We start from the raw sequence: 21,430 nt of genomic DNA, 5'->3' as shown, positions 1-21,430 counted from the left end.
ATTAGTAAATGTATGTGGCTATTGGTGAGTTACAGCATAAAGCTGACTGGTGTGACTTTCTGAGCTGACCTTTACACCCCTTTTTTAGTATAGCCATGTACCTTACTTCAGTAAAGATACTTGCTTCTTTCTCAATTATATGACCCAGAATAGGGAATTGAAGGATGAGGAATACAAGTAAATTGGCAATGCTCACTTGTCTATAAAGCAGGCAAAACAAGTAGAGTATCTTCACTAACTTTCACAACTGGGGACTTTGAGGTGTTTTAAAAAGTACATTTCAAGTTAAATTATCCAAGTGACCCACCCCAAGCCAAGTTTCTTCAACATCAGCTTTCAGTTATCTCTCCTCCCTAACAGTCAGGAGCTCTTAAGCTCTTCAGTTATTTTTCATGGTTTCTCGCAGCCTTAATTGTACATAAGAGCTGCAGTGTCAGGTTGTTTGCAGTGGGTGTTGCTTTATATGTCCTTACAGTTGTTGCTATAAGATACCGGAATACAGGATCCTGTAAACTTGCTGCTTGGTAACTTTGTGGGGGTTGTCTATTTGGTTTTTTTTCTCTTTTGTTAGGAAGAGCCTGGATTTGATAGAGTCTCTGTTACGATTGGCAGAAGTGGGGCAGTATGAACAGGTTAAGCAGCTCTTCAGTTTTCCTATCAAGCATTGCCCGGATATGCTGGTATTGGCCTTATTGCAGATCAACACCTCCTGGCATACCTTGCGCCATGAACTCATCTCCACGCTCATGCCGATTTTCCTTGGCAACCATCCCAACTCAGCCATCATTTTGCACTATGCATGGCATGGACAGGTAAGTATTTTCACTGTAGTTTGCTCCTGTAACTTAAAAGCTTGTTAAATGGATTGAACAGTTAAAACAACAATGTTTGTATTGGTTTATGAACTGGTCAGTTTAAAACCCAAGAGGTAAATGATCCGTGGTTCAAGCAGAGTAATGGGATGTCTCTTCCCTGACTTGAAGCAAACTGTTGCAGTTTGGTTTTCAATAATATTCACTGAGAAAATATTCCTGGAAAAGTAGAGAGATCCAAGTTAAGTCTGACTTTTTTAAACCTTAGCTTTAAACAAAGTTGACCACAGCTTTATTTAAAAAAAAAAAAGGAAAAAAATGCAAAACCAAACAACCCAACAAAAGAAACCATGAAAAACCTCGCAACAACATCACCCACCCTGCCCCCTCAACTCTCAGCCTCACACATTTGAAGTGTAAAAACCTGAAGTAGTAAGAGGTGAAAAGGTTTAAACCAAAATAGTCTCCTTTGTACTTGCCAAAACGATGAAGGCTGTTCTAGGCATAAAGAAACTACCTGCACCATAAGTTTTCAGAGTCTGGGTGTTTTCTGAAAACTCGGGACTGGCTGCTGAGCTTTTTCAAGGAGAGCTTCCATGTAGGGATAATGGTAGCTGTGTATGTAAATCCCATACATCTAATGGATGTTTTGTTTGGTGTGGCCTTCATCATTGTGTGCACTGGTAGTTAAACAAAGAGAAGTCATAAGAAATTTAAAGCAGAGGAAGCCTCTGGGGTCAGAGGGAATCTGCTTTAGCAAACAAGTTTCCCTGTTCATCTAGAGTAGAGTTAATGGCAAGAAGCTTGACCTATGAGGTCATGCTATGAATGGTCATGCATTTCATATTTTCCTGATGGAAGTCTTTAAATTGAAGGATGAGGGGTAGAAGTGAGATGCTTTTTGCATGAGGTCTTGAAATGGCAGAAAAGGCAATTTTTCCACAGGGTAGGTCTCAGATCAGGGCACTGAAGGATGATTGCCGTGGGACATGGAGCCATTCCATGACATAAGGGTGTTTTACTTTTCCTTTAAGCAAAAACCCTTGCTGCCATAAAAATCTTACTTGTGTTGTAGTTTAAAATTACCCCTCTGTGAGTAAAGATCTAGATACCATGTTTTTCTTTTTAAGACGTGATACTGAATTTTCACTTCAGGACATCATGTCAGGTGTAACATTTTGTAAATGTTTATGTAGTGTAAAGCAATTAGTCTACAATAGAGAGGAATTGGTCCTGGACAGTGGTAGGAAAGAGATGGGGATGTACGTATCTACCATTTGCAGTCATGCTACATCCTTTTCTTGTAGCTCCTGGATAGTTTATTTTTGCATAGGAGGAGCTCAAATCAGAAGCAAGTTCTGAAGCTAAATAGTAAATATGTTTGTATGTTAAGCTTTTTAGTTGTGAAATATCCTGTTTAATGTTCACATAATTGATCCTATTCCTAGAATCATGAAGTACAATCCTAATTTAATTCTCCTCAGGGTCAGTCTCCTTCAATTCGTCAGCTTATCATGCATGCCATGGCAGAATGGTACATGAGAGGGGAGCAGTATGACCAGGCTAAATTGTCACGCATTCTTGATGTGGCGCAAGACTTGAAGGTGAGTTTTGCAAAATACTGCCATTATTTTTTGTCTGGTGTCTGATGCAGACCTGCTCATCTTTTAATGAACACTAAGCTTAACTTAGACTAATTTAGTAAGGATTACACTGTTTAAGCATGTCTGAATGCATTTGTGGCTGCTGTCCCATATCTTAAAAAAAAAAAAAAAAAAAACCACCTGTGTTTATGTGACATAAAAGTATTCTTCAGCTGAGTTGTGGTATCTGACTACAGATGCTTCCAGCCTGTCCTGTTGTGAGCCCAAGACATTTTACTTGGTATTTGCAGTGGGGTTGGTTATCATGGCTTAGCTGACAAGTACCTTGGGAAGCAGCACAACAGAACTGCTTGCTGTGTGAATGTAGTGTGAATCCAGGAGGAGCTTTGACTGTTTTAACCTTGAATATTATTGAAATGAGAATGTATACAATATCTGTCAGATGTTTGTGTGAAGGTGGTGCTGCTAAACATAATGGAATGGGGATTTCTTGAGAATGCTACTACTTCTTATTTTTTACACACTGACAAAAAACTGGAAGTTGTGACTAACTTCTTTGAGGCCTTTATTGCTTCCTAAAGATAGATGCAAAATAATTGGGTGTCTCAAAGTGCAAGAGCACCAGCTGCTGCTTGAAGTCAGTTTTGTTGTAGCAATTACAGTGTTCAGAGATGACCTGTTGGAGCAGATATATTTTGAGTATCTCTGAAGTGGCTGAGGTCTGTTCACAGGGAGATGCTAGGCTCTTCTGCTTAATTTTGTAGCAATATCAGTTTGGTAGCTCTTGACCACTTGCTGGTGGTTTGTCATATCACAGAGGAATTTAAGCTGTCAGCACAAGGTCGCTTCAAAGAAGGTGAAGTCATGATTTCGAATCAGAGCTCTTGCTTACTTGTCTCACAAGCAAGCTATAAGTGAAGTTGACAGTACCAATCTTTGTTGACAAAGAAAGCATAGCAGCATGTCATAATAAGACTTCTTTACTAAAACATGTATGGGAGCTAGAAAGAAAAAGGAGAAGGGGTATCTGTGTGTCTTCACTAGTAGTCTTCTGATTTTCTTTCTTTAGGCCTTGTCAATGCTGCTAAATGGTACTCCATTTGCCTTTGTTATTGACCTTGCTGCACTTGCCTCTCGACGGGAATACCTCAAACTTGACAAATGGCTCACAGATAAAATTCGGGAGCATGGGGTAAAGCAGGATTTTTTTTCTTTATTTTTGCACTCTTATCAGTGACTAACTTAAGTCACTTTAACAATTTTATAAGTAGCTTTAAAGTTGTTGAAAGTGTCCATGGTCTAATAGTTCAATGTTTTCACTGAACTATAGTAGCTTAGTGCGATTCTTTCTATGGTGCAATTGCCAAGTTTGAAATAGTGTCTTGGATGTGATTTGGGAGATTAAGATAACATTTTTTTCCTCAGGAACCTTTCATCCAGGCCTGTATGACTTTCTTAAAGAGAAGATGTCCATCTATCCTGGGTGGCCTTGCTCCAGAGAAGGATCAGCCCAAAAGTGCTCAGCTTCCTCCAGAAACCTTGGCGACTATGTTGGCCTGTCTGCAAGCTTGTGCTGGGTAAGGATTATATTGCTTAGGCTGAATGTGTAATCAGTTTGCAGCTTGCTTTCTGGCACGTGGTCACAGCTGGCTTGGAATTTCACAGGGAGAATAGGGTTAGTGAGAGTGTATAAACTTGCAGGGATAGGTGCAGTAGTACATTTAATTTTGCATTGAAGCATCTTGTAGGCTAGATCGCAAGAGCTTGATTGAGTATTCTTGTCTTTATCATCAAACAGGTGAGCTGATGTTGGTGACTGGAGGCTGTCTGGTTAGTCACATTCTCGGTTGGTAATGACTAGATATTGGGCTGTAATTCAGACTGAGGAATCCAGGCCATGGCTACAGAATGGGACAGCATCGTGGAAAACAGTGGCTTTTTAAAGGATTTTGTGATTGTGTTAACCACATGTTTCTGCATGGTGACTGCTCTGGCACAAAGGGCTCCTGCTGTCCTTATGTGTATGAGAAAAGTGGGGAGTGGTGATTGTAGTGTAATTGAGACTGAAACTAGATGTGTGTAACTTCTGTTGTCTTTGAGAGAGACTCAAAGTAGTCAAAGATGGAAAATATTGAACATCTTTTGCAGATCAGATTGTTTAGCTGAAGTCAAAAGAAAATGGTTTGGGTTTGAGAGCTGCTAGAGGGAGGGGTGGAATACAGGAGGGCTGATGGAAACTGAAGTTGGACAAATCAGTCTTTAAATGCTATGTACACACATAGTAAATATGACTAAAAATTGTAAAACGTTTGTGGTGTTGTTTCTTAACAGTGTCAGATCAAGCTGGTATTGAACTGTGGCAGTATTTCAGAGGTAACGAGAGGCAGCTTAGTGCAATGTGCAAGCCAGAGTGACTGGAAGCTGGAGATGAGGCTTGTTTTGCTGCTACATTTTGGCACCAAATGAGGCTGGCATGTCCAAGTGTGTGTTACCTAATCTGAGGCTTATGCTGTGTCCTTTGGCTTAGTCAGCGTGGTCTTGAAAGAGATGCTTCTTATCTTTAAAGGTACCCGGGATGATTCATGGCTCTCATGTAGATAGTAGGAAATTAGTACCAATGTAGAGTTGGTCGCAATGAGTATTGGAACCGAAAGGGAATTGGAGGTACCTGTAAGATTTTAGGAGAAAGGATTCTCCTGTTTTCTGCTGGAACCTGTGCAATTGAAGTTCAAATGCTGTTGGAATACTGTTTTTGAAATATAATGGTCTAGCACATGTCTTGGTCTGAAGAGATAGCTCTTAATTTTCAGGTCAAAGTGAATCTTTTGAGACTGTCATTCACAAATGAGCTTATATTCCTTATTTTGCATGCTGCAGTGTCTGTGTTTTAGAAGTTTAATAGTTAACTGTGGATTTGAATTGCATCTAATGTCATTGTGTTCTGAATTTTAATGCGTTACCAAGTTTTATTTATTCCATTAATTCCAAACACCACTAGTTCTCTACTGGCACAATTCTCACAGCCTTTAGTTTCTTTTTATAGCTACTTTTATTCCCCTTTATACAAGAATGTGACCTACTTGCAGTCATTTTCTGTTAGTTATTCTCTTTGAGCTTTAGAAGGAAAAAGCTTGGATGTCTTTCATGAAGCAGTTGCTTTGATTAGCTTAGGTTTCAGTCATGAATGGAAGCAGGCATTGTAAAGACTAGAAGGTTAAAATCACAGGAAATATTAAGTACATCTGGGAGGGTAGTTGCACTTGACTAGCTGAAGCCTGCCATCTCCTAAATCTGTTGATTTAGGAGCCTGCTCTTTAATTAGGCTGTAGTTAGTTCTTGTCTTGTTTTGTGACCTGGGAGATACTTTTTTTTTAGCCATCAGGTCCCTGCATGTTCTGAGACTTATTTTTGGTGCAGCTTGTTTATCGGTGGTGAGCACTGCAGTTGTGGCATCATGTAACAGTGAGTCTTCAAAAAGAAATAAGTCTTCCTTTATTACTGAGTGTTTTTACAATGAAGTCAGGCTTGGTTGCAGGCACCACAGGCTGGCCAACCATGTAATTTATTAACAAACTGCTTATTAGAAGTCCTTCCCTTGTGGAGCTGCAGTGAGTTGAGAGGGGCAGCAGTGCCTTCTCCACACAGTCATGTCCTGCACAGTCCAAGTGTGTCAGTGTGGGGAATGGTCTTTTCTTCTCAGTCCCTGTCTCAAGCAGGGAAGAGGCTTTTGTGTACCTATGCCTCAGGAATTAAAAGGCTTGTTCCTGCTTTTTAAGAAAGTGTTTTGGGGTAAAAAAGAGTAAGAGAAATGAACATGTGATTCCAGCAAGCTGGGACTTCCTTACAGTGACAGTTTTGTTACTCTAGACTCTGGTCCCTGGCTCTCAGCTCACCACCTTAATTTGCCTCAAATGCAGACTGGGGTTTTTGTGGGTTTTGTTTTTGTTGGATTTTTTGGTTGGTTGGTTGGTTTGGTTTTTTTTTTTTTTTTAGAAAACCTGTGGTTCTTTGCTGTCTAAAAATACTGTGATGTTTGCAACTTGATACAGCAGTGTGCCCCTTGACATGATAAAAAAGTTAACCTTCAGTCTGCCTAGATGGTGGGACAAAACATGAGTGGTTCTCTCCAAAGCACAAATGGCCTAACCAGTCACCATAAATATCAAACTCTAGGATTGTAAGTCTGTATTTGTCCTCTTCTAGGCTGCCATATTATCTATCTACAGCAGGTTGGAATTTGTTTTGCAAAAGCATGCTGTAGTATTTAAGCATAAAGACTGCAAATTTAACCCCCCAAAAAGGAGGAGGGCACAAGACTGAGGTTGGTAACCACATGTGAACTGTGCTCTACAGTCCCAACCCATTCCATGGCTAACTGAAGTGCTGTATGGTCTTGAAATGCCTCCTGCATCAGAAGAAATCCTGTGGTGCGTGTCAATTGGTCATACATACATTTAAATGTTGAGATTTCTGAGACTGTGGCAATGGGGTGAGGGCAGATACATACCGTAGATACTGAATCTAATGTGTGCCATGCTCAGAGCTCTGTCTTCAGGTCTGGTTGTGCTTTCTGAAAAAAAAATCTGTTTGAGGTTTTTTGAAGGTAGATTTCTGATTGCATTTTCATACATTCCCCCAAGCCCATTTCTTTTGAAATCATTGACACAAGGCTCTGATGAGAGGATGTTAAGAGTGTAAAGGATCTAGCTTGTGAAACAGTCATTAACATGTTCCTTGCCCTGTACAGAAACCTGGTCACCCATGATACCTCCCCGGATTCCCATCTCTCATGGGTGGGATTTTCCCACACTGCATAGTGTATCGCTGGCTTTGGAGAACAGCTGGAAGCCCTTAACTAATTCTTTGTATCCTATAATGGAATACCTGCCAAAGCTGAAGGCTAATCTTCAATTCTTCTGCCTTAATCACCAGGATAGTTCCTTTGTTCTTTTTCCCCTCATTCCAAGAGTTGAGTAGTAAAAGCTTGTGAAAAAATTGAGTTGAAATGAGGAATCTTCAGATAAGGTTAACAGAATAACAAAGCTGTTAGGATAGTTGCACCCATTACAGGAAGGAATCTGCAGCTTTAGCTGTGCTCACCAAAAAGGTAGAACTAAAGTTCAGGAAAGCATAAATAATTGGCTGGTTTTTTCCAAAAGGAAAATGTTAGTGTTCTGTTATTATGTCTGTGGTTAGGTAAGTCAGCAGCAGAGCTGGCTTTCCTTCCAGTTACGGAACCTGGCTGTCAGACATGGAACACTTTGGAAAGAGGTACTGACTGCTCTGGGTTGTGCAATGACTTTGTGCCTAAGTTTGAATTTTCTGATGTTTTTTGATTATATCTTCCTTGGATAGTTAAGTTTCCTGTCTCTGTTTGGGTTTAGTGCCTGTGTGTGAAGCACGGCTTTCAGTTTGTAGACAGATGAGTTTTAGTGAAGCAGGTGGTGGTATTTACCTCTCTTTTTCTGTCTGTGAGTACATAGCCCATGTATCTCAGCTTTTAGAGAAACTTGAGTGTAATGAGATTCAGAACGAGAATAACCATAAATGGTGTGAAGTTTGGGTGCAGGATGGAGCCTTGAGGAGCAGATTTGACCAAGGGATCACAGCATCACTATTTGTGTTTTAATTCATGAGGCTAAGCTGTATATAGCCCATAATATGGACAACAGAAGACAAAGGCTCTTCCAAGAGCTGTTGGAGCCAGGTACATATCCCAGCCTTCTGTAAATCCTTACTTGCTGGGGTAACTGTAAAGGAGTATTTGAATCATCGGAAACAAAGGAATAGTCTACTGGAGGTTGTTTTAGAGCTACAGTTTAAACTTTTCTATTTCAATATAGCTGTTTCTCTTGGGAGATGATCTAAGGCAAGTTTTGCAAATAACAAAATGTAGCTTCTGCTGGGGTTGTTTCGCAGCTACTTTTTGTGAAATGTGGCCTCAATTTCTCTAGGAAAATCAAATAAAGTTAGGGGCCTTATTTTCATGAATGTTACATGGCTCACTGTCATGCTTCTGTGTCCCAGGAGTGTTTCTCAGGAGCTGTCAGAGACGATCCTCACCATGGTAGCAAACTGCAGTAATGTCATGAACAAGGCTCGACAGCCCCCACCTGGAGTCATGCCCAAAGGACGCCCGCCCAGCGCGAGCAGCTTGGATGCCATCTCTCCTGTGCAGGTAGAGCAATCCCATGCTGCATTTTCGGAAGGTGGTGTTGGTTTAGTGCTAGTTCTGCTGTACTAGTTGAGCTCTTTCTGCAGGACTAAGTCAAACATCATCTGGCTCACGTAGTTTTGTGCTTGCATGTCTGGATAACTTGCTTGTAACTAGAGAATAATGTCTGAGGGATGTAGTTTAGAACTGTCTTTCACTTCACTGATGTCTGTAAGAAGTAACTGTGAAGTATTATAGGATGGGAGCACTGAGGAGGGACAGATATTTGGTTTATTTAAAATAACAGGCTTTCTTTTAAAGTGCTAAAATTTACTAGGACTTCTGAGAATTAAGCACTGCCTTTGAACCTGATGTGTCTTGTTTGTAGCTTCACGGGCCAAGCCACAGTGCTAGAGCATAAGGACTTGTTATAACTGGGGCTCTTCAGCTCTCAACTGAACTGCTCTTTTAAAAACAAGGTACATTTCAGTTAATCCCTGCCACTCATCATCCCTTCCTCCTCTGGGAGCAACACATTACAGACAGGTTTTGCTTCTAGCCGTTACATTCAATGGCAGATTTTTAAGTGGTGAAAAGTATTTCACATGAAATAGTGGCAATTCAGCATTTAAGAATGACTGAATTGTCAGTAGATTATGTAAACTAAATGCACAGAGTGGTTTCCAAATACCTTGGCAACCTGCTACAAATATGTAGCCATGATAAATAACTCATATGAACAAACAGCAGCAGTTTCTAGTCTGTAGTCATGCTGTCTTCTGGGTAGATAACACCATTTTCTGCTGTTCCTAGTCAGTTCCTTAACTTACTGCTTTGGCAGCCTGTATTGTGCCTTCCCTCCTATTCATGAACCAGGTCTTAATGCTTTTTCTGAAGACTTCATTCAGGTATTTAGCTGTGAAAAGTGGGCATAGTAGGGTCCTTCAGAGAGTCAAAAATACTTTTAAGTTTGAAATGAAATAGCTTTGTAAGTCTCGAGGTGAGGTCTGAGGTTGCAAACTGCAGAGCATAAACTACGCTAGTACAAAAATCTGCAAGTAGAAGTAAATGCTGCTTATTGTAAGCATTTACTGCTGTGTTACACTTAACTACAGACTATGGAACAATCAGCCTTTCTGTAAAACCTGTGAGAGAATAGGGTTTCATGGGATTGTCGAAGAAAAATAAAAGTGCATTCTGTAGACAAACTAATCTTTTGGGGTTACCTGGATGACTTCAGAATTTACAGTAACCATGCAGAAGAGCTTTTCTCAGGAATGTTTTGATACGTAGCTGTCTTTGTAGAAAACATGCCAAAAATCAGCTGGATTGTGGTTTATGGATGTCTGTATAATCTTCCTTTCTTCATTCAGATCGACTCGCTTGCAGGAATGGCCTCTCTCAGTTTAGGTGGCTCAGCTGCTCCTCACACGCAGAGCATGCAAGGCTTCCCTCCAAACTTGGGCTCTGCATTCAGTACTCCTCAGTCACCAGCAAAAGCATTCCCACCTCTTTCCACCCAAAACCAGACAACCGGTTTCAGTGGCATCGGAGGACTCTCTTCACAGCTTCCAGGTACTGCTATTTGAGTGGAGTGGTTTGTTTTTGACAGGGCAGAGCTAAGGCACTGTTTTTGCTGTGGTTGGAAATACTGAATGTTACAGCCCAACCCCTAAGGGTGGGTTAGGTGCTTCCTTCCCTTTAAGGGTGAGAAGTCACACTGGACAAACAGCTGTGTCGTATGGGAGGGAGTTACACAGTCTTCACTCCTGGGTCATTGCTGAAACAGCACTTCAGAGTGTTGCAGCTGCAATAGGTAAAAAGTTTGAGTCAAGAGGATGAGTGTTTTGACAAATATAGCAGCATTATTTTAGGTTGGGACAGAGATGATGAACTGCTTATGTTAAAACTGCTTGATATTAGCAATGAGGCTATAAAGCTCTGAGTTCTTGGAAATGACAAGTGTTAGGAAAAGTGGTAAGTGGGTACTGTGAGGATGCAACTGAGATGACCAGTTGTTTGTTTTTCAGTAGGTGGTCTTACTACGGGTAGCCTGACTGGCATAGGAACTGGAGCCCTGGGCCTTCCTGCGGTGAACAATGACCCATTCGTGCAAAGGAAGCTGAGCACATCTGGACTGAACCAGCCTACATTCCAGCAGAGTAAGATGAAACCTTGTAAGTGGTAGTGTTGTCTGTGGCTGTGAAGTGTGACTGTGGTCTGCAATTAATCTGTGTTTCCTTCAGGGGAAGCTTGGATCTGTAGGTGGTAAATGTTAGAAGTGTGGCTCTTGTATTATTATATTAGTCTGAAAAAGGTGCTTCTAAGCTTGTATCCTAAAAGTTTGCCAAGTGGCCGGGGTGGGGGGGGGGTAAAAAAGACCTGCTAGCATAAAAATGTGTTATGGATTTGCATGAATATGTGTTTCTGTCCTTTATCTGCTGTGCTGTGTTTTGAACAAAAATTGTTGTCCTGCTCTTGACCGAGAATTGTATGCGTCTGGTACCAGGGTGTTTTTTGTTTAGTTTGTAACAAGGTTAAACCTGGGTAAGGTCCTATTGCAGCAGAGAACTTGACAGGTGAAGCAGTGAAATAGACTGCAACATTGGATACAAATCAGACTAACAAAAGTTGGTGGGAAGGTAGTTTTTGAAAGGAATGATTTGGTTCCTAACACTAAGCCATTATCCTTAACTCATTTATGCCTCTGCAGCATGCTCACAGTGAGATGTTGAAGCAGTCAAATGGTCAGGAAGCACAGCCATACGCTAAACCTTCCGCATTGCTGTTACGGAAGAGCTATCAAAGAAGCCATATGCAATAACAGCAAAGTTACCTATCTCTACAGATGTACAGTGGAGGTGGCTGTAATCACCATTGGTTTATATTTTGGGTCTTGAACATTCAATATAAACTTGCTGGAAGCTCACTGGCTGGCCTGAAAGTTTGTGTGCAAGTTTGTGTGCATGTTAGTGTTGTGTAGCATGCCTTATTCTAGTCTGTTCTGTGTTCAGTTATTTAGTTGTCAGTTGAGGTTAGCTTGGGATACAGTGGGTTCTACAAGTATAGCAATGTGAGGTTAATGCTATCTTAGGATGCAGTTTTTGGAATAAATATAGCATATTGAAAACAGATTTTAAAATAGTAATTCCTGTCTACTGGAAAGGTTAAATATCCCTCTCTTCAGAAGAATTAGCGGTTCTGTAGAGATTGGTGAAGAGTTGAAAAGGACTAGATGAAATCCTGACTGTCTGAAGTTGTCCTGAGTGTGATACCTGTTCCCTTTTTTTAACAGCTGACTTATCTCAGGTGTGGCCAGAGGCTAATCAGCACTTTAGCAAAGAAATAGATGATGAGGCAAACAGCTACTTCCAGCGTATTTACAACCATCCACCACACCCAACCATGTCTGTGGATGAGGTGAGTTCCCTTCTGTAGCAGTTACAGCACCTGTCCAGAGACTTGGAATAAAGTTGATCATAATTATTCCTTCTTGTATTAGTTTCAGTGGGAAATAATAAAGGGATCCGGGTAGATGCTAGCAGCGTTGCTTTTTGTTTGGTTGAAGTTGTTTTCACAGTAAACTTGCAGTTGATCATTACATTCAGCTTTGACTTCTCTGGACTGAAGACTTTAGATGTCTAATTAACACTCCGAAAATGCTGTGAAGTGGGAAGGATTCAGTGTAGTGTGGAAGCTTTTGTGTTGAATATAAGTGTTAAAGAGTGCCTTTAAATAGTCTGTATAAATTATAATAAATGTATTTTGTTTTAAACTATGTAAAAATGACTACAAGATCCAGATATATGTGTCCCAAGTTCTACCTTCTGAGCTTTTGATAATTATTTTTGTTAGTCTCTATGAGAGTAATTATTGGTCTGATGTACTTACTCTTTGAAGTACTTCAAATTTACTTTAATATATTTGCATGTTTATAAATTATGGAAGACACAACATTATTTTCTTTTTCCTAATTTGAAAGTAATGGAGTAGGCGGTCACAAAAAAGTTTTGTGTGAAGACAGTCACTTAAAGGAGAACTAAAGTCTGAAGAGGAAGCTCATTGTAGTGATGTAGTGTCTGTCTGCTGGCTAAAATGAAGCAGTTACTTTGCAGTTCAACTTGTGGTAGCACAACATACCTTAGTAGTTGCAAACACTCACAAAACATGAAGATGGGAAAGGGCTGAAATAAAGCAAATCTGTTGGTAACAGTTTCCAATTTCTTTGCAGGTCTTGGAAATGCTGCAGAGGTTTAAGGACTCCAACATTAAACGGGAACGAGAAGTGTTTAACTGCATGCTGAGGAACTTGTTTGAGGAATATCGTTTCTTTCCCCAGTACCCAGATAAAGAGCTGCACATAACAGCCTGTCTCTTCGGGGGCATAATAGAGAAAGGACTGGTTACTTATATGGCATTGGGCCTGGCCCTGCGCTATGTTCTTGAAGCCCTACGAAAGCCTTTTGCATCCAAAATGTACTATTTTGGTATTGCTGCACTAGATAGATTTAAAAATAGGTGAGTATGGGTTTTGGTACACTTCTAATAGTGCCTGTGTTGTCTTGTGAACCTTGAACCTGCTCTGATCATGCAGTACAAGATTGCACATCTCAACTTTGGGAATTCTTCAAAGATACGCTGAAAAAGAACTGAAACAACATGAGTGAATGTGCTAGTTAAAGGGTAACCTTTCTAAATTAAAATGCTCAGTGTGGTACCTGTATAAATGTGGGACAAACTGAGATGCTGAAACTACTTAGACTCTATAAAAATCATTGAAGTGTTGAGTTAGATGAAGTAACTAACAGCTTGTTAGAAGTGGGGTAAATGTAGTTACTCTTCAGAGGTGCTTTCCAGTGGAGTGCCATTTACACTGTTCATTACTGAAGGACTGACTAGGAACTAAGCTCTGGAACTTCACTTTTACACAGAAATCTCAAGTATAGCTAAATAATCTCAAAGAGTTCTTTCTCAAAACTTTTAATGAATTGCAGATGGAGATTCTGGGTGTGAGGTGTGCTCTGGTTTGCTATTTAAAATGCACTGAGCCAGACTACAAATTACTTATCCAGTAATCTTGTTGCAAACACTGAATATAAATGCAGTTGTGTACCAGGTCAGAAGTATAGAGATGTGGGAAAAGATGAGTTGCTGTGAATAAATCTTGTGCTTTAATGTTAAATTAATTCATTTTAAATAGATTTTGCAACAAAAAAGTATTTTGTAGGAAATGCTTTGTTCATAGAATAGCTGCTGTAAGGATTCCAGAAGTATTCTGTGGTGCAGTATGGGAATGGCATACCTGATACTTGTTTCTTTGTAATACTGTTTCTGATGTGGGCTTATGCTTCTGACTAATGCGTGTTCTGTCTGACAGATTGAAGGACTATCCCCAGTATTGTCAGCACTTGGCTTCTATTAGTCACTTTATACAGTTCCCGCATCATTTACAGGAGGTGAGTGTGTCTGTAAGCAACACTAACTTTCTATGATGTTAAATTCTTTAGAGAAAATTTCTGTTTTCCTTTGGAAATGCAGTCTCGTCTGTCATTATTTTAGACCATGTACATCCACAGAATCAAATGCCTTTTCTTAAAGGTTTTTCTCTGGGGCAGGGTAGGCAGGTGAAGGTGCCTCTCTGGTGCCTTTCCTGTTTCCATAAATCTGTTCGGGTTGCTTATGTTGAAATAGCTACCTGAATGTAACTGCATGATCAACTGATGCACTTGTCCATGCATGAAGGTTTTGAAGTGCCTCGGTGGATTCATATTCCACTCCCTTAAAGATTTGGAGTTTTACTCTAAAATAGAGGTCATTCAGCTGGGTTTATACAGTTCCATACTTTGACCTGATAAAATAGTCCAGGAAAAATTTCTTTCCTGAAGGTCTGATGAGAGCCATGGGAATACCTTGTTGTCCAAAGCAGTGTTCATTCTATAGCATCTGCCTTGAAGGTGCTTTTATTGGTAGAAATAACTAATCCCAGTGGCAGAGCTGAAGAGCATGAGCTAAATAAGGAAAAATGTTCAGCTCTACCGTTAAGGTAGAGGCTCATACCCGAAGCTGCAAAGTCCAGTAGCAGTCTTGGTTTCACTAACAGCTTTGAGGCTGTATCCCTTAAATGACAGTCTGATGTTTCCAGTTTCGGGAAATGTATAGCGGGGGGAAAACTGCTAAGGAACTATTTCAGAGGATGCAATATCTGAAAGTTGGCTGTTTTCAGAACTGTGGTTTTGCTTATTAATGGTGAGTTCAGACTATTCTACATGGCTATTCGAGTCCTTGCAGAAGACCTCTTACCTGGTTTTGTAGCCTGCTTCTTGATATTCACATATTGCTTTTAGGCTCTTTCTCTTCTTTTATTCTGCTGTTCCAGGCCTGGAGGGATAGGGATCGAGTTTTTTTTAGGTAGTGCTCCGTAAAATTTTTAACATGTTTGGTCTTGTGATGCTTGACATCAGCTTGTTGAGGCTAGAGGTAGAAGAGAGGTTCCTCTCCAGTAAGAAAGTCAATAGTGACAAGATGTGCTTCATCAGGGTATACAGTTGTATTTGCAGATTCCTTTATGGCATGAATGTCAATTATTTTAATGAGTGTTGAGAAACCTTTATAGTGCTCCTGCTAAAAATCAGTCTATAGTTCTGTTGCTGTATGTGAAATTTTGTATGTGCTTGTTCATCTTATTTTAGTACATAGAATACGGACAGCAATCCAGAGATCCTCCTGTGAAGATGCAGGGTTCAATCACCACCCCTGGAAGTATTGCACTTGCCCAGGCTCAGGCCCAGGCCCAGGTTCCAGCAAAAGCTCCTCTTGCTGGCCAAGTCAGCACTATAGTGACCACCTCAACCACCACCACCGTTGCAAAAACCATTACAATCACCCGACCAACTGGAGTCAGCTTCAAGAAAGATGTGCCGGTGAGCATTGTGTCATTGTGCCCTTCCCAGAGAGGCACAGGTGTTCAGCTGCTGCTCTGGACTGACAAAATCTGTTTTAATTTGTGTACTACAGATTTTCAAACAGTGAGTTTTAGATTTAAAGCATGTAACCTTTTAAAATATGACCCAACATTTTTGTAGAGAGAAGGCATTTTTCATCATTAAACAACCCAATTACTTTGAGGTCAAGTTGAAATGTGTTCTTGGGGCTGTAATTATCAAGACAATTACAGAACCATAATTTCTGTTAATGACTTGCAACAGGACTCTTAAAATATTTGGCAGCTGCTATTCTGCTTGGGACTTAAGAACACTTACTGCACCCATCTGACCTCGCAGTAGTTAGAACTGCATTAGGTTTTTCACAAATGTGGTCATTTGTGTAAACAACTCTGAACGGCTTGTTGGAGTTACTACACTGTTGGCAGACAGATAGAAGTGGCTATTGCACAGAAAGTTTTGGGGCATACTTGGTCCCACGGTATGCCGAGGATGGGCAGTGCTGTTCCTGTATGATGGCTGATGCACTGGAAAGTCGAGCCTTTCTGCTTGGGACCTTTGTCTTTGAATAGTTCTCTGTAAAGGAGGCAAAAGCCAAACACAGCTGCAAGTGTTGTGAATAAACTTGGGGGGACAGTTCTTAGTGTAGCTATTAATGTCTTTCATACCTGATTACATCGTGTGGAAACTTGTTACTTTGAGGTGTTTGTTCTCCCATTTTAAACTCCACTCAGGACTGATACTTAAAACTGCTTCTTCTTTTTCCTTAATCTCAGTGTACCAGGTGCTAAAGGCCTGGGGTTCAGACCTGCAGCTGTAGGGACCAGAATCACAATCTGTTGACTTCAGTTGACTTGCTGTCTCAGAATGAACTTCTGGGTCCTTCCCAAATCAGCACTGAAGTGCTCCTGGAGACTCCCTGTTGTGTTAAGTGCTGCTGTGTTTTTTCTCCAAGCTATAATTGTACACAGGCATAAAGGCCTAAAGGGTGCCATTGCAGTGGCACCTATTATATGTGCATGTAGAGGCTTTTTGTGCAGCAGCATTCTTCTGCTGAGTATTGATCATCATTTTTAGAATATAGAAATCATTTGGCTCCTTTAGAGTGCTGCTGAAAATGAATCTGAGACAGTAGATGTCCCCTGATAAAGCTCAATTCTATTTTTGCTTGACAGAACAGAGCAAAAGTTTCTTTTGATGTCACCTCTAGGTATTGTTTACGCTTAACTTTTTGTTCTCCCTCCAGCCTTCCATTAATACTACCAACATAGATACGCTGTTAGTAGCAACAGATCAAACAGAGAGGATTGTGGAACCTCCAGAGAATGTCCAGGAAAAAATTGCTTTCATCTTCAATAATCTGTCTCAGTCAAATATGACACAGAAGGCAAGTATGAAAGAATGCTAGTAAAAATAATTTTTATACTCTTAATGGTTTTTTTTATATATTCATTTTTAAGTGTGGGCTGATGATATTTCTAAAAAATTTTAACTTTAAAAACTTCAGGATGGAACACATTGTAAAGAAATTATGGTTTCCAGCACTTTCTGCTTGAACATCTTTGGAGATAAAATTTTCCAGGGAGAAGAGAGATGGGTAAAAGACACCTGTTCTTAATCTTGAATAAACATTCACATCATAAATGAATTGGGTACCGTTATATGTTGCAAGATTAAGCTCTGGTATTTCAAGCAGAAATTAAGGGAATTTTTCTGAACTAGGGGAGGTGTACAGTCCTGCTGCCATCTGTGCTATTGTCTCGTGGATGGATGGCTTGAACTTGTAAGGTGACAACATTTATTTCCAGTTGTCTGGTAAAAAGCTGGGAAGTGAAGGAGAGGTGAATTGTTACGCCTTGCTGATTTCATGCTTGAGTCCTTACTGGGTGACCAGATCTTTGGATAATGAGACACTGATTTCAAATATTTATCTTTTTTTTGTAGAAAAACAACCTTAGTGTTAGAAGCAACTGACTGACCATATACTGTGTGTTGGTCAGACCTGACCCTGGAATGTTTTGATTATCTTCTCATCTGTTCTGTGATGTGCTTTGTCTTTGGTTTGACCACAGGTGGAAGAATTGAAGGAAACAGTGAAAGAAGAGTTCATGCCTTGGGTATCACAGTATCTTGTGATGAAAAGAGTCAGTATTGAGCCTAACTTTCACAGTTTATATTCAAACTTCCTTGACACACTTAAGAATCCAGAGTTTAATAAAATGGTTCTGAATGAAACCTACAGAAACATCAAGGTGAGTAGTGCAAGTTTTCTAAAGGCAGCACAGGAGTGTGCTGTTCTCCTCATGCTATTTGCTTGTGTGTTGCTGATCCTCAAATATAGAATATCATTCAAAAATCTACTTTCTAGCTTACCATTAGACTTACAGGTTATCTTTGTGAATACTAGGATTCTTTTCAGTTAGTAACACATGAAAGACTTAAATTGTGTAACAGGAGGGCAAATTTGCATTTAAATTCATTTATGTAGGTGGACTTCAAATTTGTGTGATATTTACAAATTATAACCCAGGGGAAAGTTGCTTACGGTCTAGTTGTTTTGTGTGGAGAAAAGTAGAAAGATAAGAAAACCACACTCTGTTCTTTTGGTCCAAGAGGAATAGGGGGGGAAAGGGCGTGTTTAGAAAATGGGGGTGTAAAAGCCAAAATTTATTAAGAGTGCTAAGATAATGTGAAGGGGAGAAGGAGGAGGAAGCAGTAGCCCAGAAGTGATGAACAGGTGAAACAAGTTTGTAAAGAAAGCACTATTTTTAAACCTGTTGGTGGAATTTCCTGACCACCATGGGTTACGCTGTAGTGCAAAAGCATCTCCTGGCTCTTGAGAATACAGCTGATCTTGCTCTGTTCAGCTGATGCTCCTCTGAAGTTAAGGAACAGAACTAACAGCAGAATACTTGTTTTATGATTTATGACATGGTGACATGATTTATGTTTTGACATGACAATGAAATGGTTTCCCTGGAAGGTTAAACTGTAGCCTTCAGGTCTGTGATGAGGCATTAAGAGGAAGCACAAGTTACACTTGGCTATGGGAGTAGTTGTAACAGTCTCAGCAGAGCAGAAGGTAAGGTCTGGGAAAGCGTCATTGTTTTGATCCTTTTAAAGAAAGGAATGTTGCAGTCATTACAGTGCAGATTTGCAGGGTGCTGCCTTGAAGTGAAAGCTGTTCAAGTATCTCTCTAATGTGACTGAAGCTCAGAACTTAATGTTCTAAAATTTTGCCTTCATTCAGATCAGCTGTTGGATTTGGTTTGGAGTCTGATTATCTTCTACTTGTTGCTCGAGATGCCTTTTTTATTTTTTGGTAGGTGCTATTGACATCAGATAAAGCTGCAGCCAACTTCTCAGACCGTTCCTTGTTAAAGAACCTTGGTCACTGGCTGGGAATGATTACAATGGCTAAAAATAAGCCCATCTTGCACACGGTGAGCTGCTGTCTTTACAGATTGCCTTGGCATGAATTGGGTGAACTGGTATGCTGTTATGCAGTAAGTAGCACAGGCTATTTGGGAAATCTTACCACCTTTCTGGTGCCTCTTTTATGTGCCAAGTACAAAGTATGACTCCATATTATTTAAGGTTATTTAAGACTTCTAAATATTTTTTTAATATCAGAGAAGTTAGTAGCTACATTTATTTTGGCACAAAATTTAACATTATTTTGTTAATCCATGTAAAAATGTAGATGTGTAAATCTTTGTTCAGAAGTAACTGCTGCTTAGCAGTGTGTAAAATTCTAGGATTGTCTTGACTCAGCCTTGCCTGTATCTGAAAAGGAAGCAGTGTGTAGGTGGAATTGTGCAATGTATTTGCTGTTTCCTCCACCTTCATTCCCACTTCAATCGTTGATGGTATTTTTCAGGATTTGGATGTGAAGTCGCTACTGCTGGAAGCATATGTTAAGGGACAGCAGGAATTGCTTTATGTGGTGCCATTTGTTGCCAAAGTCTTAGAATCCAGTGTCAGGAGTGTGGTAAGTGTCTTTGTACAAACACAGGTATTGCTCAAGTGGCAAAATATTGCAGGAAGTAATTAGCTTTTGTCACATAATGAACACTGATTAAATTTTGTGGAGAGCAAGAAAAGGAATGTAAGAGCTTAAAGTGGTTTTATTTGGAGGGAAAGTACACTGCCCTGTGTTTTTGCAGCATAAATAGGTGGTGTTAGCTGAAGTGTACTGTGGTATCCCTGAACAGATCTCTATTGAGAAATGGAAGGATGCCATTGAAGAGGTTCTAGGATATATTTATTCTTAGATTTTTTTTTTTTCATTTCTTCTGCCCACTTTGGTCTTGATCATCTTGTTAATTCTGCTTGACATAGAACTGATCTCTCAAGAAGGACCAGATCATTGTGTTTCCAGTTTTTCACTTAGGTTCCTAGTGTATTTCCAGTTATACTGAATTACTGGAATAATTATTACCAATATACTAAATTCAACTCTAACCATAGCTGTACAAAGGTTTCCACAGCTGTATGTACACATAGCTGCTTGTGTTTCAAACATTTCCAGTCATATATTATCCAGATGATTCAAGAAGTTTGTGTAATACTGCTCTCTTCTTTCTCTTGTAGGTCTTCAGACCTCCAAACCCATGGACAATGGCCATTATGAATGTTTTAGCTGAGCTACATCAAGAACATGATCTAAAAGTAAATTTCTGTTGTTTTTTTGTTCCTGTAGCTACTGAGTGTGAGGTTTTCTTGACATACTGGTCAAGAAGGATGTTGTGAAGGACCAAGCAGCCCTTCTCACTGCTTTAGCATGAGGAGATTGCTTGGACATTGATAATTTGGTAGAATTGGGTGAAACTCTTCTCCACGTGGTCAGCAAGATAGTTGTGTAATCCTCAGTCACTATTAATCTCTGAAAGGGTTGTGGATGGAATGGGGAGCTTGGGAATCAAGTGACCCAGTAGATGTTTTGGGTATTTTCCTTGTGACATGACCTAAACTTGAGTTCTTTTGCAGTTGAATCTGAAGTTTGAGATTGAGGTGCTCTGCAAGAATCTTGCGCTAGACATCAACGAGCTGAAACCTGGAAGTCTCCTGAAAGATAAGGATCGTCTAAAAAATTTGGATGAGCAGCTGTCTGCTCCAAAGAAGGATGTGAAGCAGCCAGAAGAGCTACCACCCATCACAACAACTAGTAAGTACATCTCATGTAGAATCCAGAACCACACTATTGAAGTTCTAATAGGACAGGTTTTGCTATTATAAAATAAAATACGAAGCTACATATACTATTACAACATTCCTGAGTGCTTGGGAGCACTTGGGATAGTTTCATAATAGAAATAGGTGTATAGAGTTTGGAGATGGAAAGGGAATGGAAGCCATCATGAGGACTAATTCTGTATTATATGTGTGTAGCTACTCCTTAGACTCCCTCCTGTTAACAATACACCGGGTGCTAAGGTGTCGTAACAAACAACTCTCTTAAAGTACTGAAGTTACTTTGGAGCTATTCATTAGGCAAGTGGAGAATGAAAGTTGCTTGGTAAGTTTAGGAGGTTTCATGATCAAACTACAGAGCTTTTGTTTCTAGGTCATCTCCTGGTTTAAATAAGAATTATATACTTGTGTTATAAGCAGTTGCTTTTCACTAGTGGCTCAATACAAACATACTTGTGTTCTCCAGCTGCTTCTACAACTCCAGCTACCAGCACCACTTGTACAGCCACGGTTCCTCCACAGCCCCAGTACAGTTATCATGACATCAACGTCTATTCTTTAGGAGGGTTGGCTCCGCATATTACTTTAAATCCAACGGTAAGTTTTAGACCCGATTTAGTTTGCTAAAAGAATTTTTACAGCCAGGGTTGATGCAGATCTCAGCTGGTGGGAGCTATCAGGACTTAAGTATAAAAGAAGCCTCTGTGCTCCTTTTGTCCAGTCAGC

General features: G+C 40.1%; 1 protein-coding gene and 2 non-coding genes across 12 annotated transcripts in view; all 3 read left to right on the top strand.

The window, feature by feature from the left end:
- The window catches only part of CNOT1 (CCR4-NOT transcription complex subunit 1), a 55,998-nt gene that overhangs the window by 17,912 nt on the left and 16,656 nt on the right, over nucleotides 1–21,430 (top strand). For 4 of the 10 annotated variants that reach the window (XM_032122210.1, XM_032122217.1, XM_032122212.1 and 1 more), the window contains exons 13-30: nucleotides 572–812; nucleotides 2,297–2,416; nucleotides 3,486–3,608; nucleotides 3,842–3,993; nucleotides 8,444–8,594; nucleotides 9,944–10,145; nucleotides 10,601–10,747; nucleotides 11,866–11,990; nucleotides 12,802–13,088; nucleotides 13,948–14,026; nucleotides 15,260–15,490; nucleotides 16,758–16,898; nucleotides 17,584–17,763; nucleotides 18,838–18,954; nucleotides 19,392–19,502; nucleotides 20,105–20,182; nucleotides 20,501–20,678; nucleotides 21,171–21,301. In XM_032122210.1, coding sequence (XP_031978101.1) covers nucleotides 572–812; nucleotides 2,297–2,416; nucleotides 3,486–3,608; nucleotides 3,842–3,993; nucleotides 8,444–8,594; nucleotides 9,944–10,145; nucleotides 10,601–10,747; nucleotides 11,866–11,990; nucleotides 12,802–13,088; nucleotides 13,948–14,026; nucleotides 15,260–15,490; nucleotides 16,758–16,898; nucleotides 17,584–17,763; nucleotides 18,838–18,954; nucleotides 19,392–19,502; nucleotides 20,105–20,182; nucleotides 20,501–20,678; nucleotides 21,171–21,301 — 2,794 coding nt within the window. The remainder of the gene's footprint in view (nucleotides 1–571; nucleotides 813–2,296; nucleotides 2,417–3,485; nucleotides 3,609–3,841; nucleotides 3,994–8,443; nucleotides 8,595–9,943; nucleotides 10,146–10,600; nucleotides 10,748–11,865; nucleotides 11,991–12,801; nucleotides 13,089–13,947; nucleotides 14,027–15,259; nucleotides 15,491–16,757; nucleotides 16,899–17,583; nucleotides 17,764–18,837; nucleotides 18,955–19,391; nucleotides 19,503–20,104; nucleotides 20,183–20,500; nucleotides 20,679–21,170; nucleotides 21,302–21,430) is intronic. The other 6 variants (XM_032122215.1, XM_032122220.1, XM_032122213.1 and 3 more) reach the window with 3 other exon arrangements.
- On the top strand, nucleotides 8,922–9,057 carry LOC116450175. The gene has a single exon (XR_004242706.1). It is a non-coding gene; the product is annotated as a small nucleolar RNA SNORA50 (small nucleolar RNA).
- LOC116450173 lies at nucleotides 18,270–18,408 on the top strand. Its single transcript, XR_004242704.1, has one exon. It is a non-coding gene; the product is annotated as a small nucleolar RNA SNORA46 (small nucleolar RNA).

This window comes from Corvus moneduloides, chromosome 12 (genome assembly GCF_009650955.1).
Source record: "Corvus moneduloides isolate bCorMon1 chromosome 12, bCorMon1.pri, whole genome shotgun sequence".
In the NCBI taxonomy this organism is placed as follows: domain Eukaryota; kingdom Metazoa; phylum Chordata; class Aves; order Passeriformes; family Corvidae; genus Corvus; species Corvus moneduloides.
The sequence above is the reverse complement of the archived record's forward strand: the minus strand, read 5'-3'. Positions and strand labels throughout refer to the sequence as shown.